General features: G+C 39.0%; 2 protein-coding genes across 3 annotated transcripts in view; both read left to right on the top strand.

The window, feature by feature from the left end:
* The first annotated feature begins 515 nt into the window (after positions 1–515).
* LOC143301190 (large ribosomal subunit protein eL22-like) lies at positions 516–6,484 on the top strand. Its single transcript, XM_076615295.1, has 4 exons — positions 516–558; positions 2,790–2,915; positions 3,971–4,092; positions 6,260–6,484. Exons 1-4 carry the CDS (start codon positions 550–552, stop codon positions 6,402–6,404), a joined length of 402 nt encoding a protein of 133 aa, XP_076471410.1. The 5' UTR covers positions 516–549; the 3' UTR covers positions 6,405–6,484.
* Positions 6,485–14,975: 8,491 nt separating this feature from the next.
* LOC143301231 (uncharacterized) overlaps positions 14,976–17,777 on the top strand; it is a 28,784-nt gene continuing 25,982 nt past the window's right edge. The window contains exons 1-2 of one of the 2 annotated variants that reach the window (XM_076615363.1): positions 14,976–15,291; positions 15,534–15,599. In XM_076615363.1, the coding sequence (XP_076471478.1) occupies positions 15,539–15,599 (61 nt within the window). In that variant the 5' untranslated portion in view covers positions 14,976–15,291; positions 15,534–15,538. Of the gene's footprint in view, positions 15,374–15,533; positions 15,600–17,777 lie in introns of both variants that reach the window. The other variant, XM_076615362.1, reaches the window with a different exon arrangement.

Here is a 17,777-nt window from a genome sequence, read left to right as displayed (position 1 = left end):
TAGTATATAATAGATTAAATTAAAAATGTTTGTTTCCTTTTGACCCCAAACAGTTCTCTTATTTTCTGTACGGTATCTGTCATCTGCCGCAGTGACCTACTAACGGAGGTACAGGACAGCATCAGCGCGGCAGCAGTCAGCCTGTACCGCCCTAAACTCTTTCCTCTGGCGACCCCTTATACTGCGCTTGCGTAACCCTGGCTTGCTCTTGCCTTGCGGATCTTTGTAAGGTGCTCTCTCATCAGTGGCCAGAAGTGTGACAAAAAATTATTAAAAACCAAAATCTAATTATGTTCCCGCCCACCTACAGCGGTCAACTTTATATCAGTGTGATCAGTATGATTTATTCTATTTTATCATGACAAGAACGGTTTTGTTGCACACATTTCGACCATTTTTGTATCTGCCCTGGACTAGGCCTGATAAAATGTTTTAGTGGTTATTGCAACAAGCGTTTTGATCATGCTATTTGTTGGGTGTTACCATTCAGTTTCCGGTAATCCCATAGTTCTTCACTTCACAATTTCCTCTCTACGAAAAGATCCAGCAATGGCGCCAGTAAGTGCACGTGCTTGTTCATAGAATATATTAATTTTGTGCTGAAATACCGTCTTTGTTCTTGCTTAGTTACAGGCCTTAGGGTTTTTGATGTGAAGGATAAAACTGTGTACTTCTTTTCGATCTTATTTACACTGTACTGGTTTTTGTCAAACTTCGGCTTTCGTGCTCACGTGGTGTGCTGTCTACAGTGGTCTGAAGATGACTGGATCTTGCTTGTTGCTTTCTCAAACTCAAGTCAGTCGAAGCATATCAACGATTAAATGAGGGAGAGCACCATGAAGAATGGAGAACTGCATGGGAAAAATGAAACAAAAGATTGCAGTCTATACAAATTAACAAAACCACTCGCTACTCCACACTCGTCGCAATCTCCTCTCATTGTGTCTGTCCCACACAAAAATTGAATAACAGCTAACTCATCTACTCACTGTTGCTTACTGATTGACTCGTTTTACTCAGTATTAAATGTAGCAGTTTGTGCTGAAGCTTTTGATTGCATACTAATTCAGTCACTTAATAAGTGTCAGGAGAGCGAAATCTGACTGGTGCTGACGATCATTGTGTATCAGTATCAGTAGCTCAAGGAGGCGTCACTGCGTTCGGTCAAATCCATATACACTACACCACATCTGCCAAGCAGATGTTTGACCAGCATCGTAATCCAACACACTAAACGCGATCATCATGAATAAATATGGTGGGAAGTTTTTCATCACTGCTTATTATCTCTCTTTTTTTGTTTGTTTTGTTTTGTGTGTACAATGTTTGAAACTGTGAATGTTTGTGTGTGTGCACACACATTGTAACTTGAATTAATTGAAATTAATTCAGCATAAGTTAAAGTGAGTTTAAGTCATTAAGTCAGACAATGGCCAACGGTAATAGTAAAAACTAACACAGTAAACACTAAACTGTAAAACAGATGAAAATGAAATGTGAACTCTGATCTGGCTGTGTTTACTAGCTGACAGAAACGTGACTGACCTAGATATAAAGTAAGGACAAGAGTCCTCTTCTGACAGTAACACTTATAAGTAATTCACTAATTGACATACACTTATGAATCGACAGGGTATCCCACTGTCTTTCTCACTCTTGTCTCATGCATGCGTGCACTCACAGTCATACACAGTGGCACACACTTTCACTATACTGATACATATGTATATAGATAGATGTATATAAAGTTGTGTGAAATAAATAAAATAAGAAAAAGAACACAGCTGAATCCATCTGTCAGTCTATTTGACTGATCCATTGACAGTTCTGATTTTGTGTAGGTTCTTTTTCTCAGGCTGAGCGAGTGATGCACTATGACAGTCTGTGGCTAAGATTTCCCAGCCAGCTTTGGATGCTACATCAGTATATGCTTTCAATTTCACTGTTTTAGAGAAGTATAAAAATTTTACTAGTTTAGGTCTCTGCAGTTTGTAGTGTGATGCTTCTGGCCCCACCATCAGCATTGCCTAGCTCAAAACTGGTTGTGAATGATTGTAACGGTTTACAATCACAAAAAGGAATCACAAAAAGTTGATACACACACACACACACACACACACACACACACACACACAGAGGCATACATTCATGTTTACACGCACACAAATAGCACAGTCAGCTTCACTGCTGATGGTGATAAATCACACTTCTCTCCTCCCCTTTTCGCTTTATTATCTCCATCTCCGACCTGGCATTTCTATTCCTGTAATACATATATACTACTTATATAATGAATTATGCCTGCTAACTTGGCATTGCACTATTCGCAGACTTTGCTTTTACTTTTAATATCTTTTAAGTTTCATCTTGAATTTACAATGCTGAATGGGAGAGCAAATACCTGTGAAGTTTTTCAGCAGATAAGTACCATATTTTTTTGTTTTTTTCCAACCCACTTGGCCCCAGGACAGCAAAAATTATATTGGGAATTGTAGCCCTGCCCAGCTAGCTAAGCAGTGATTTGACAGTGTTTTTGTGTTGCCCCATCGTGTTGTATTCTCAGGAAAGGCTTTTTATTCCAATTTTTCCTCATTCCACCCAGGTGTGAATGGGTACCTGAATTCGGTTGGGGAAGGGCCAAATGGTGGAAGGAGAGGTTTGGGCCCTACCTTGTTTTGCCAAACCCAAGACACATTGGATATGAATTCACTGCCCTGATGGCTGTAAATCTTAAAGGCTATTGGCTCTTTCAAGTTTTACCTTTAACTGAATAGCAACTGTTGATGCAGGTCAAGACAACCAAGCGACCGGGCAAGCAGTCGGCCGGCAAAGGGAAGAAGAAGAAGACCACTCTACGCTTCCAGGTTGACTGCACCCACCCTGTAGAAGATGGAATCATGGATGTTGGCGACTTTGTAAGTACAGCTTTTGTCTGTTTTGCTGCATCATTAATGGTTTCCCTGTCCTGAACCTTGGTGAAGTGTCAGGCTTCCAAGTGAAGTGCACTTACTCGTTACTACTTTTTGTGTACTTTTTAGTGGTGTAATTTACTGATTGATTTTGCTGAACACAAGTAATGGATACAATCTCAAGAGATAGAACTGTCAGTAATATAAAGAATGGTGACTGACATCCTGACTTGTAAGGTCAGTTTTACTTCAGCGAGATGACAGTCTTCCCTTCGAGCATATAGTTTCTCATCAGATGTAGTCAAGGGTGGATCACATTTTTTTCAGGAACTGTTTGAAGTAGCACTGCAGCAGGTTCAAGTTGATTTTTTTGTTTTGTTTGTATTTGTTGACAGATTAAGTCTTCTGTTTTAAGTTTAAAATTGAGTTAATTAGGCTGCGGAGCTGCTGTAATTTAGATTGTATGGCAGTATTGTTTCCTGACTGCATCTTAATGATAGATAACAATGTTTTGCCAACAAAATGTGATCATTCAGTCAAACTCTTGCTTTGTGTTTGAATCATAAGTAGAGAACTTATGCATGTAGGCTATGTACCATTTGTAGCTTACATTTCAATCACATTTCAATCTCCACATAGGGAATGGTAACTGAACCTGTGTTCTTGTCATGTTTTTGTTGCATCATGTGTTTGTGACTATTGTTGCTGACCAAGACATCACACTCTGAGGTGGGGCAGCTTGAGAATGAGATACATGACTATTGCCATAGACAAATCTGAAGGAAAATAGGTTGACCAGTGTACAAAGAGTATAAATGTACAAAGCATGAAACTTGAAAGAGAATAAATATACAAATGTATGAGAGTATAAATGTACGGATATATGAAGAGAATAAATGTATGAATGTGTGAAAGAGAATAGTTGCACAAATGTAGGAAAGAGAAGGAGCACACAAACAGTTCAGTTCAGTTCAGATACAAACAGAATGTATGAAAGAGCATAAATATGCAAAGGAAATGTATGAAGAGAATGATGGTAGAAATGTGTGTGGTGTTTGCAGGAAAAGTACCTGCACGCACGCATCAAGGTAGAAGGGAAGACCAGCAACTTTGGCAGTGTGGTGGCCCTGGAGCGCAACAAAAACAAGATCACTCTGACCTCAGAAATCCCCTTTTCCAAACGGTGAGTTGCCCTTCCTTGCTTCCATTTGCGTATCATATCGGCAGGCATGTACACTGTAGGTTGTACTCTGGACATAGACCAACGTTGAGAATGTCCGATAATTTTATTCCTGAAGAGGATAAAACATTAATGTCCCATTATGTTTTTTATTGGTGATGTTACTGTGCAATACATTTGTTACCTCAGACATCATTTGAGACCAACTTTGGTGAAAAGTTATCCTTCTCAAGATTAGTTACCAGTTCAATCAGAACAAGGCCAGCATCATCATGCATGCAACCTCAAGTCAGTTTCAGCCAGTGTCTTTGCGTTTGATTTACCAGGACATATCTTTCATGCATATGCTGGTCAAGAAAGTATCTGCTTTTTCTTTTCAATCCTAGCAGATTTGGCCATGCTTTAAACCATTTTTCGATCTTCCCAAAAATAACATAAACCATTTCTGAGGATCAAAATCTTTAGCTAGATTTTCATGATCAGTGACTAGTTGATGCAATGCCTTGAACGTTCAAGTCATACAGTTTTGAGTAAGAAACCACTGTGATTGTGACAGTGACTACGAATGTCGGTGTTAGGAAACATTTAATGAAGTCTTTCAGTTGGTTGTTGGAAGTCTTCGAATTGGAAAATAATGTTTGTTAATGGGAATGATAGAAATGATAAAGAAACAGAAAAAGAAAATATCTGCTTGACAAATCATTTTTCTCTGTCCCTCTCTCTCGCTCTTTTCCTTTCTTCCTCTTTCCCTTTCTCTGAGTGGTTGTCTTCCCTTTGTTTTGCTTGTTTGAAATAGCAATAAAAATCAGTACATGTACAACTTAAAACTTTATGTAATAATATGATCTTCATAAATGTGCTCTTTTTTTAAATAACTTTTTTACAAGTTGTGCTGTATGCAAAAAAAGGAAAGACTAAAAAAAAGAAAAAGAAAAAAAGAGACTTTTTTTTTTTTTTTTCTTTTTTTTTAAGAAAAGAAAAAAAAAGGATGAGAAATCTCCAGTCTTAGGATCTTGAAAACAAATAGAAATGATGGGAGATTGTTCTTGTGTAAAGTGCTATGCATTCCTGATTTTCTTGCATGAGTATGTATGTTTATTTGTCTGATTCATATGTCAGTTGTCAATTGTTTTACTTTCTTTGTACTTCTGTATCATCTGAATGTAATTCAGTATTATTTTTTGTGTCATATACTGTAGCATGTCAAAGTGATGCAAACTAGGTCTATTGGATAGCCCTGCTTGGCCAAATTTTGCATGGTTAACCGTGAAAAGATGCCCGGCCATATCTGGTCTGCTCTAGCCAATCAGATGCTGTTAAAGGCTATGAGTGATGACTCATTCCTTTTGGCCAGGCTGTACTTCTGTATCATATGCATGTAATTCAATATAACTATTTGTGTTCTTTGTTCTTTGTTCTTTTCTCAAAAAAAGAAGAAAAAAGACTACAGCCTTGTATCAGAGCTGCTGTCTGACACTAGGATAGTCAGCTACAAAGAGTTGTTTCCCTTCACCTTTTCTTGGTCAAGAGTTGGAAGAGACCTTGATTATTGTGACCAGAAGGTTTGTCAGTTTGAGTTATTAAAAAAAGAAAAAAAAGAGGAAAAAAGGTTAATTTTCTGCCTGCCTTTGAGTTTGTGTGTAGCAATGCAGAGGTATGATAGGGATAGGAGTGTGCAGTACTGGAGTGATCATCTGAAGACCGTGTGGGAGACTGAAGATTTATAGTCCCTTGGACTCTGAAGATATTTGTCAGAAGCTCTGTTTCGTGACCTTTTTGTATCATATTGTGAAATATAATACAGTCCTAGATTTAACTTATTCAGCCCTGCACTCGAGCATTGCTCTGGCATCAAAACTTCTCATTCTAACAGTGTTAATGTCTCTGTATATTCACAAACCATACAGAAAGGGAACTAACCTACAGTATTTCTGGATGTTTCTACATGTAATTTGGAGGGAAAACAGCATATTTTCTGCATTTTTTTTCCTGCATCAGAATTGCATGGAAGCCCCCTGAAGCTGTTAACTCGCCAAGGATGAATGGGTTCAGGAAACAATTGGAATTAATGGGAGAATTTTTTCTTTTTCAAAGTGTTGTATATTCCTCACTTTCTAAATTTTGATGTATGTATTTGATTCATTTGTCTGATTGTGTGTGGTGTTGACAGGTACCTGAAGTACCTGACTAAGAAGTACCTGAAGAAGAACAACCTGCGTGACTGGCTGCGAGTGGTGGCCAGCTCCAAGGAGGCCTTCGAGCTCCGCTACTTCCAGATCAACCAGGACGAGGAGGAGGAGGAGGGAGACGATTAAATTATTTACCCTTCCTCTTGGCTGTGGAACTGTTGTCAGTGGGGCACTCGTTTGTGTTGAAATAAATGCAAGTGATGTTACTGTGTGGTTTATTGTCTGGTTTCTGTGTGTGTACATGTGAAGCGATATTGTATGCATGTGTGAGTGTATGTCATGTGTGATGCAGTTTGTTTGTGTGTGAATTATTTTTTTAAGAGCATGAAATGATCTGACCAAGAAATTAGAAATAAAAAATTACACGTAAAACAAATGAACTGAAACTAAAATATTTCAGGGATGAATTAGCAGAATAGGGTTGTGATTTTATTTGTGAAGATAAATACATACACAAACGTCAATGTAAACGAATTTACTTTAAAGTGAAAGTGGACAGGGCTGAATTGCCTAAGTGGTCTTAGCTACGCTAGATCAGTTCAGCTTTCAGTGTTTTTTAGTCTGTGAAAAATTGACTGTTTGCTGATGGTTAAAAAAAGGCACCATATATGCATTACCTCCGCACATAGAACGTGAAAGCCCAACCATGCTCTTTTTCCATCTAGAACACTATTTCATTGTAAACTTATGCTCAACATAGCAAATGTTATATTACCCATGATATGTTATGGTCAGTGATCTAGACTGCAAAAAAATGAAGTAAACAGCATCTTTCTAAAATAAATGCAAAATACAATGCACACATAACTGACAACATATTTGATTTGATTAATAATCACACTTAAATAAGACATGCATTCAAAGAGTATACACATTGTACAGAGACGAATGGGAGCATGCACACACAAAAATATATACAATGATAGATTTTCTCTGATTACAAATTACCAATTAAATAACTCGATAATTGCAAACATACACCACACATACAACACTTAAAACTGGTTAAAATAGCTTGCCGTAAAATAGTGTCATCTATAAATCAAAACAACTGTTCAAATAGGTCCCTGAATTTCTGACAGTGATACTAAAACAGGGCTTGAACCTTCAGTCCTTGTGACCCACTGTCCCTCTCCAACCTCTTCTTCACCCTCAAGAGGTGAAGACTCGCAGGGGCACTACACAGAGGAACTGTTGTGTCAATTTATTTGAAGCATGGTTTTCTGTTAACGCATGGTTTCCCTGTCCATTCTGCAATATGTGGTCAACCCACTGTTGAACACGGATTATTCCTGTCACTCAGGGATGGTCATTCATTGTTTCCAGCCCTCTCAATTCTAAAATCCCCTCCGCATTCCAAGAAAAAAAAAAACAAAACCAAAAAACAACCCCGTCCAAAATACACAACGTGCACACGCACACACAAAATGACAACGAACAACCAATGGCATTAAATAGCAATAATTATTCAAACATCAAAGGAGGAAGGTGGCAGAATTGTTGACGCTCCTCTGCTAATACAGTGAGGGTCTGGGTTCTAATCTTGCTCTCGCCCTTTCTCCTAAATTTGACCGAAGTCCCATGTGCAGCACACACTTGGTGCACAGAAAAAGAACCCGTGCCGTGCAACTGGTGTCATCTGGCAAAATTATGTAGAAGGAATCCACTATGACATGTAGATAAATAATATAAAGCCGAAGTGCGTCGATTCATGCTGCTGGTCGGGCAACTGCCTAGCATATGTAATGTAGCGTGTATGGATTTGTCCGAACACAGTGGTGTCTCCTTGAGGAACTGAGACAACAAATCTGAACCCCATTTTGGGGTAAAGTTTAGAATGTTCCCAGCATCACACAGTGGACAGAGCAGGACTGAGGACTGAGGACAACCCCCTGCAGAACCGGTGGGGCAGGTGCGTGTTGGCTGGCGGCGGTTGGCATTACTGTGCCCCATCCTCCCACAGTTTGTTTGTTTGTTTATTCCCATCAACTCTTTTAAGTCATAGAGAAACAAGGAAACATGACAATAACAGGATGATGGCCACAGAGGAAGAGCGAAGATAATTTAAAAAGAAGAAACAAAAGGGGGGGGGGGGATAATACAAATGGGGAAAAGAATGAAATAAAATAAAAGGCCAAATGTGATCATCAGTCTGATACAATGCAATAGGAATAGCGAAAGCAATACTCCATAGACAAATGCACAGATCACAACTTAGATTTACAATACGACTCTGTATCTGACTAGTTGAGCCTGAACTGGGAACTGAGGGGTTAGTTGGAGCATAGCCATAGCAATGACATGGTGTAACAAAATAAAATACACAATAAGTTGTTATTTTAGCACCCATTTGCCAGTAAAACTGGAATTGGTTTGATATATACAGGAGAGAAAAAGACATAAAAAAAATATGATCATGCAAATACAAATGGATATGTACAGGATGCAGTGTCAAGATTAACACATGTCATTGTTCTAATTCCTATTCAACAAGTACAGTTAAGGCAAAAGTGGTAAATCCAGACTGAGACTGGCTCCTAACGAAATACATTAAAACTTTCTTTAATGAATTTTACAAGATTTAGCAACTTTTTCTTACTACTAATAGACATTAATGTTGCATATTTGTGGAAGTTGGGACGTGCTCTGTAACACTTAGGTAAATACTGATTGCGGAGATTTTGAAATGCAGGACATTCCATGACAAAGTGATATTCGTCTCCCACTCGATTCGTGTCACAAAGATGACACAATCTTGCTTCTTGTGGTATGTTCATGTGTCTTTGTTTTCAGCATTTTGCAAACAGGCCGGTGGCCTCGCAGTAAAACAATATTTCTGAGTTCCAAGTTCTCTTTCTCTGTCCCTCTCTGTCTGTCTGTCTCTCTCGTGGGCTATCCAGGACTGGTTTGTGTCAATCAACGCAAGAAGATATGTTAAATTTCGAGTCACATTTTAATTTTCTTGACCAGGGTTTGATAGACCACTTGGAAAGACACTCAAAGGATCAAACTATAAATAGTTTTGGAAAGTCTCTCTTGAATTTGTGTTTTTTGTTTGATCTGTGTATTTTGAATGAATATTGTGATGGTGACAAGGATGGGGAATTTACTTTTGTGTCACCACAAGGGTGCAGTGTTATTGACTATTTTCTTGTCCCTGAACACTTTTCCCACAACTGTAATATGACTGTAAGTGATTGTATTGAATCCTGGCACTTTCCCATTGAAATGACCTGGCAAAAATGGCATGAGAAAATCTGTTCAGAATCAGGATTAAGGCACTGAAGAAAAAATTGTTTGGTGTGAAGAAAGTGCAGAAATGTTTACAGAGGAATTGAATTCTGAAGAATTTAGAAAATGTCTCGATGTGCTTTCCAAATGTTGAACTTGGATGTGAATAGAAATGTTGATATTTTTGTTGGAGCTATGTATAGTGCGGCTGCATGTATGGTGAGGATGGTAGGCAAAAGAAAGAAAAATAAGGATGAATGGTTTGATTTTGAGTGTGAACAGAAGAAAAAAGATGTGAAGAGATTGTTGAAAACATTTCAAAGGACAAAAACAAAAGAAAAGAAGGATGAATTGAAAGAACAATATGTTAAAGAACGATTAGTTTATGTAAAAATGAAACGAAAAAAAGAAATGTGAATTTGAAGAAGAACAAATAAGAAGATTGAAGAGTTCTATTAAGGACTCCAAGTCTTTATGGTCAACAACTAGGACATTAAATAGAAAGGTAACAATATATAGTGAAATAAGTATAAATCAGTGGTTCGAGCACTTTCGCAATGTTTTCAACATGTTTGATGATGGTTCAGATAATGATAACAATGACATTGGATCAGATGACTCTGAAGAACCATTATTCAATTACCCAATTTCAAGAGAAGAAATTGTTAACAGTATAAGAACTCTTAAAAGTGGGAAAACTGCAGGGCCAGATAGAATCTTAGGGGAAATGTTAAAACATTCCAGTTCACAGGTAACAGACTTTTTAGTTACTTTATTTAATAAGCTGTTTAATGAAGGTGTATTTCCAACAGATTGGGCTAAATCTATTATAATCCCTCTGCATAAGAAAGGTTATACCAATAATCAAGACAATTACCGTGGTGTTGCACTTACAAGTATTCTTGGTAAGGTCTACACAAACATTTTAAACAAACGGCTAACAGAATGGGCAGAAAGAGAAGAAAAAATAATTAAGGAACAAGCAGGATTTAGATCAGGCTATAGTACAGTAGACCATATTTTCACATTATACTCCCTTGTTCAAAAACATCTTCTTAGGAACACTAAATTATATGTAGCTTTTATAGATTTTCGCAAGGCTTTTGATTCTGTCAACAGGAACTTGCTGTGGAGTATATTGCATAAAGAGGGTGTAAATGGTAAATTATACATGGCACTTAGAAGTGTGCTTGCTTGTGTGAGGTACAGATGTGTATATTCTGAAGTGTTTGAATGTCCGCGTGGAGTGAAGCAAGGATGTTTGCTTAGCCCTTTACTGTTTTCATTTTTCATAAATGAACTTGCTAGGGAGGTTGTCCAAAAGGGAAGACATGGTATTCAACTGATTCCTGTTGCTGTTGAGATATTTTTGCTTTTGTTTGTTGATGACATAATTCTTTTGTCGGACACTGTAGTTGGCTTACAAAACCAGATAAATGCATTAAAGGAGGAAGCTGACAGATTGGATCTTTCTGTAAATCTGGACAAAACAAATGTCATGGTTTTTCGTAAAGGAGGACATCTCTCAGTGCATGAAAGATGGTTTTATGGCAACAATGAGATTAGTGTTTCAAACTCTTACAAATATTTAGGTCTTTTATTCACCACAAAGCTGAGTCTTCAGAGCACATGGGTAGAATTCTGTAGAAAAGGGAAAAAAGGAACAATAGAAATTATAAAATCCTTAAAGAAACTAAACTGCATTGACTTTTCAATTTTTTGGAAACTATTAGATTCACAGGTTGTACCAATGTTGTCATATGGGGCAGAGGTATGGGGTTTATGTAACAATAGTGAAATGGAAAAAGTACACACATATGCTATAAAACGTTTTCTTTCAGTACCACTGCATTCATCAAAAAAGAAAAAAAAAAAAAAAAGGAAAAAGATTTATGGTGAAGTTGGTCGTTACCCTTTATTTATCACAACTTGGATAAAATGCATTAAATACTGGCTTAGGCTAACACAGCTTCCTTCTGAAAGATTATGCAGACAAGCGTACAACATGGTGGTAAACCAACTTGAATCTGGAAAGCATAACTGGGCATACGATGTGCAGAATGTTTTGAATGTTCGTTGTTTCGGGATTGTTTGGATGTGTCAAGGAGTTAGTGTTGTGAAATTATTCTTGTCTGAATTTAAAGATAGACTAATTTCTTCATACAAACAGGACTGGCAGTCTCATTTAGAAGATTCGGGAAAATATAGATGGCTTCTTTCGTTTAAGAGTATATTTGAGACGGGAAAATATATTTCAGTTCTGAACAATAAATGGCACAGACTTAGTTTTGCTCGGTTCAGGCAAAGGGTATTGTGGCTGAATGCCAGTAAAAGATGGTACTCCATTGACACATCCGCTCGACCCCCATGCCCTATGTGTGGGGCGCAGATTGAAGACGAAATTCATTTTCTTTTTGTGTGTAACGCCTACAGTGATATCCGTAAAAAATGTGAAGTTTTCAAAGAAAGTGTTTCAGTTGGAAGGGACATCATCCATCTCCTTTTGTCAGATAATGCAAAGATAATTCGGTCACTTGCTAAATTTATCGCCCTTGCTTGGCACTTTCGTAGCAAGAATTGCTCTGACTTGTAAATGCATACACAACAAAAGAATTGCAGTTTCGAAATTTAAAAAACAACAACATAATCATTCTAAAGCTTTAACTGTCATAGCGTTTAGGTTGGATGGTCGACTCAAAGAAGCCGACATTTATATCGTTTTCAAATATGCACAGAGAAAGTGCAAATTAACTGAATATGTATAGGTTTACTTTTCTTTTTACATACTTTTCTTTTCGGTTGAGCACGCCGTGAGTTTGTCGAGCGTGGGTAAAGCCGTTTTCGACATAAGTGTTTTTATTGTCTTTCAACAGACCTTGTGATTTTCTTTGCAGGGTTGTTGCTGCGACTTTGATATATTCATGCTGTTTGTTTTGTTTTATGGTGTTAAACGATTATTTTGATGTGTCCCATGCTAATAGGACTGTAATGTCAATGGCATTAAAACATTTTTCAGTTTCAGTTTTCAAAAGTGAAGCGCACTGCTGTCATCAGCTTGCTGGCCGAGTGTAGGTAACGGCGCTTGGTGAGTACAGGATGGAGATTTTTCCCATCTCCCAGGTCATCATATGTGCAGACCTACCAGAGCCTGAACCCCCCCTTCGTGTGTTTACGCACGCAGAAGATCGAACACGCAACGGTTATTAAAGATCCTATCCTGTAATCCATGTCAGCGTTCGGTGTGATATTGAAACAAAAACATACCCAGCATGCACATTAGAAACGGAGTATGGCTGCCAACATGCTGGGGCTAAATAAGCAAAACGTCTAAACACATAAAAACATTACGTGTCTGTATGAGCGTGTGTGTGTGCGTGACTGAAATCTGATTGAATGACACAGGAAACGAATGGTGAGCACCCAATCACAGGTCTCAGTCGGCTCTTCTGCTTGCGTATACACACTAAGGGGGTTCAGGTCTGCAAATGTGTTAACCTGGAAGATCGGAAAAATACCCGTGCACAAGGCGCCGTTACCGAGATTCGATCCCGGGACCCTCAGATTGAAAGTCTAACACTTTAACCACTCGGCTATGGCGCCCGTCACCGCGCTCATCAACGTGACAGTGTTTGTAAACTCAGGAGAGAGGTGTTTGGCAACGTTGGCCAGCCAGTCCCAAACCTCTGGTCCAAACTCACCAGCATAACAGGGGTTGTTGGCAGAGCTCTAAAAATAGGTGGATAGCGCATGCCTTCTTCGAGCCCCTTTGCTAACTGAAACCAGCGGAAGTGTTCAATCAGCCATTTTGCAACTCGTGTCAGTTTTGCGCGAAGCGGTAATTTCATATATGTAGCCAAGTGCTCAGCTGGCTACGATGACTGCTTCATTGGCAAATATCAATCAAGACACAACATTTGGCATGTCGCAGGGGTAAGCATAACACGATTTCAACGAAGATAAACGGTTACAGTTCAGAAACTGCCGCCAGTTAGCAGACAACTTCTCAACTGACTTTCAGCCGGATACGAGTGTCAGTATGGCGCCCAGTTGGCTTCAGATTTCCTGGGCCAATGAGCTATCCATCTATTTTTAGAGCAGTGGGTCGCTGGCCGCGGTCGTGTCAGCCTCTCTCCAAAGTGTTGTCCCTGAGCTGCGCCGTCTGCAGACATGAACCGACAGTACTAATCTTTGTGGTCACTTCCCGCCAGTTCAACATGCAACAACCTTGTCAATGCAGTCTAATGTAGTGTGTGTGTGTGTGTGTGTGTGTGTGTGTGTGTGTGTGTGCGCGTGTGCATGCATATAAACATTGTATGTGGGAGAGAGAGAGAGAGAGAGAGGGGGGGGGGGCGGGATTGATGTTTTTAACTTGAACTAAAACATACGTGGATAACGTGATCGTTTTTCACTGTGTTCCATAATCATTTTGATTATCTTGATTTGAATTTTATGTGGACTTGGCGAGACATGAGTGAACTGGCCTCTTTGACGTAGCTTTAATCGACATTTTAACATTATTTTGTTTTTTCTTCCACTTTACTCTTTACAGTTTCAGAGGAGCGTCACTGTGTTCGGACAAATTCATATACGCTACACCACATCCGCTAGACAGATGCCCAACTAGCTTAGTCAGGCCTTTAATGTATGCATTCATATTTGTGTACATGTCATCAGAGTGGATTTCTTCTACCCACAGAATTTTGCCAGAAGACAACACTCTCGACGCCATGGGTTCTTTTTCAGTGCGCTAAGTGCGTTCTGCACATGGGACCTCGGTTTATCGTCTCTTCCAATGACTAGACGCTCAGTTTGATTTTCCAGTCTAACTTGAGACAATGGGGTGAGAGCAGGATTCCAACCCGGACCCTCACAAAAACTCTGCACTGGCTTATAAGCGTCTTAACCATTCTACCACCTTCCTCCTCCTCCTCTTCGACTGGTTTTAAGAATTGAAACTGTGTTCAGCACTAGAACGGCCCCTTTCTGCTTTCGGCTGGGCCATAAGCAACCTGGTTTGATCTGATCTGATTCGCAATCTCCTCGCTTTGCGATGCGCCACAAGGTCAAGTTTAAAGGTCCCCTTGTGTTTTACGGCCATTGGGTCAGTGAATCCATACATTCACTGTGTCCAGGGCTCGGCACAGAAAGGCGGGGTCCAGTGCCTTCCTTCCGCCGTTTTAACCTTCCCCAGCTGGAGTCAGGTAACCACTGATCACTGGTGAACAGTGGATCAGAATTCCAACGCGTCACCGATTCTACCACAGCGCGCCTCTCTAACCCACAGCCCAACAGCTGTTTTGTCCAATGTGTAAAGTGCGTTCGCCATGTATCGGTACGGCCATTACCAGCGGGTAAAGTTATTCCCATTCGGTACAGTCATTCCCAGCTGAACGTCATTCGTGTCAACAACCTTTTCACTCAGGGCTGCAGTTTCCTTTCATTGCTTCTTACTCTTTTATTTTTTAAATTTTTATCTCAAGTCAATGAAAGCGCGGAATATACTATAAATAGGGCACCACGCAGGAGTACTCTTTCAGAAGTGGGCCAGAGGCAGAAAGGCTGCCACGCGGGGCTTCTGTGTAGATTTATGTTGTAGCAGCATGAGAAGTGGCTAGTCTGAGCGTGTTAGATTCCCTGAAATTCCGCCCTAACCCTACAAGGCAATACAAAAAGCACCCCCTCCACCGTACCCCCCTCCCTCCAAGTCCCCCAAACAAAAAGAACTGGATGGCCGATCTTTACATCTGTCCTTATGGTTTCTGTGTCGGTCAACTCGCTTGAGGTATTTTGTCGTCTTCCTGGGGGTGGATGGTCTGTTTCGTTGGTGAAGTTCACACAGGAGACGCGAAGTTAGCGTTCTCTCCGTGAATCTTATTTCCTTCGTCTTCTTGAGGTCTGCTTCAGTTGTGGGTGTGTGTGTGTGGATTTTTTTTTTATATTGTGTTATTGCTGTTTTTTTTGTTTTTGTTTGTTTGTCTGTCTGTTTCTTTATTTATTTTGTTTACAACTTGAGCTTGTGTCCAGACAAAATGTGGACCATTGCTTTGGCGAGTGTCCTTTTGTGTGCCATGGCAGAGTCGACGTTGGCAGGTGAGTGATTTGTATTTCTTTGTAGGTTTTGTTCTCGTTGTTGTTGCTGCTGCTGCTGTTTCTTCTTCTTCTTCTCATCGTTCTTGTTCTTGTTCTTAATCCTCCTCCCCCTTGATTTAAACAAAATTTTATTCAGTAAATATGTCACACATGTACAGATAGACAGTGGAGCAACAACAAGCTAATAGCTTATATCGTGCTCAGGAATGTGATTAAATACATTTGTTTCGTTTGACGGCTGGTGGACGCTACACAATTGCAGTTATGTTAAAATACACATTTTCCAACTGCATATAAGCGACAGTCATTGCAGACGTACATTGTTTCCCCCCTTTTTTTCTTTCTTTTTTTTTTGAGCCGCCGTGGAGATTAATATATTTAAAGAATTTACAATGAATATAAACATCATTTTTAAGATACGTCGTTCACACAACAGAAAGCAGAAAAAGGTAAGAAAAACAAGTTAGTGAATAAGATAAGAAATGAGAGAAGAAGAAGAAAAAAAAAGTGAAGAAAAAATAAGAAAAAATATACACATGGAGAGGGAATAACATTACACATAATCGTACTTGATTAGACCGACTAGACAGGAAGTATGGAAAGATTACATGTCCAATGTAGAAGATATAGTGAGTCACACCTACACACCTAGAACAGTGCATACTTAAAATCTGCTGGATTCAGTGATGAATCTGTGTACAGTTTCAAATATCAGCATGTTTATGTTAAGTTGAAAATTGGAATTACCATGCAGGAGAGTATGTATCTGAATATATTCTTGGGGAATATTTAAGACAGTATTTCTACGAGCCACGCTAAAACGCGGACACGACAGCAAATAGTGCTCAGCTGTTTCTCTACCATTGCCACAATCGCAGAATGGATCATCCACTAAGTGGCGATGAAACATGTCATTTCTAAGATCACTTATCTGAAGACGGAGTCGACAATGAATTATTTGTTCCTTACGTTCACCAAAATAATAATATATAGATACAATGGAATCGTTAGCAGACAAGTAGCGTTTAAATGCACTTAGAGAGTTACAATTCTTGACATGATCAGGGAGGGAGTTCCACAGGGTTGTTGTAGAAGGAAAGAAAGATTTCCGACATATTTCAGTATGACATTTTGGAACCGTGCGTTCAAGAGGTCTACGTCTGTGGTATGGGTTCCTTACTGCAACAAGATCAGGTAGAAGGTCTAACAAATAGTCTGGACACATGCCACTAATGATTTTATAATATTGTATAAGTTTTTGCCTATCTCTTCTTTCTTTTAGTGTACAAAAGCCAGACTCGTTACGTAAATTTTGGTGATTGGTTCCACGAACAGCTCCAACGATGGTTCTTATTGCTTCCAAATGCAAATCCTCCAGAGAATTTGATAGTGTGGCAGAGCAATTATCCCAAATGATATCAGCATAATCAAAATGAGGTAATATAAACGATTTATACATTATTTCAAGGGATTTTCTACTAAGTTTATACTTATAACTTTTTAGACAAGAAAGTAACATGGTAACTACGCTAATTATACTTTGAATTTGTGCGTCCCATTTGCAGTTGTTCTGGAGTATAATACCAAGATGTTTGTGTTTATCTGTGCTCAGTAAATGCGAAGAACAAAATGTAAGCGGTAGAACAGCGTTATTGTCTCGTACAAAGTTTAATAATTCTGTTTTCTCTTCGCTGAATTTCACTTTCCAGAGTTTAGCCCATTTGCTTATTTTTTCCAAATCTGAATTCAGTATTTCTGCTCGAGTGTATGGGCTATTCAGTGCTAAAGATATGCTTGTGTCGTCTGCAAAGAGTTTTACTTTAGATTTGATATTGTTTACAATGTCGTTAATGTAAATAAGAAATAAAAGTGGACCCAAAACTGAGCCTTGAGGGACACCTGCACGAATCTTCTTATAATCCGATTTGTCACCTTTAATTATAACAGCTTGATAACGATCTGATAAGTAATCTGTAAACCATTCGAGTAGTTTCCCTCTAATACCATTCACTTTCAGTTTGTAAATAAGTCTTTTGTGCCAAACACGATCAAATGCTTTTGATATATCAAAATATACTGCTTGTGTTGTAACTTTATGATCAAATGAAAGACATAAGTCATCATATATACATAACAGTTGATTCACGGTGGAATCACCAGGGATAAACCCAGACTGTG

The sequence above is a fragment of the Babylonia areolata genome, chromosome 27, assembly GCF_041734735.1.
Source record: "Babylonia areolata isolate BAREFJ2019XMU chromosome 27, ASM4173473v1, whole genome shotgun sequence".
Classification (NCBI taxonomy): domain Eukaryota; kingdom Metazoa; phylum Mollusca; class Gastropoda; order Neogastropoda; family Buccinidae; genus Babylonia; species Babylonia areolata.
The sequence above is the reverse complement of the archived record's forward strand: the minus strand, read 5'-3'. Positions and strand labels throughout refer to the sequence as shown.

Coding starts and splice junctions, on each gene's coding strand:
- LOC143301190 (XM_076615295.1), top strand. Junction 2,916..3,970: donor TCATGGATGTTGGCGACTTT/GTAAGTACAGCT, acceptor TGGTGTTTGCAG/GAAAAGTACCTGCACGCACG. Junction 4,093..6,259: donor GAAATCCCCTTTTCCAAACG/GTGAGTTGCCCT, acceptor TGGTGTTGACAG/GTACCTGAAGTACCTGACTA.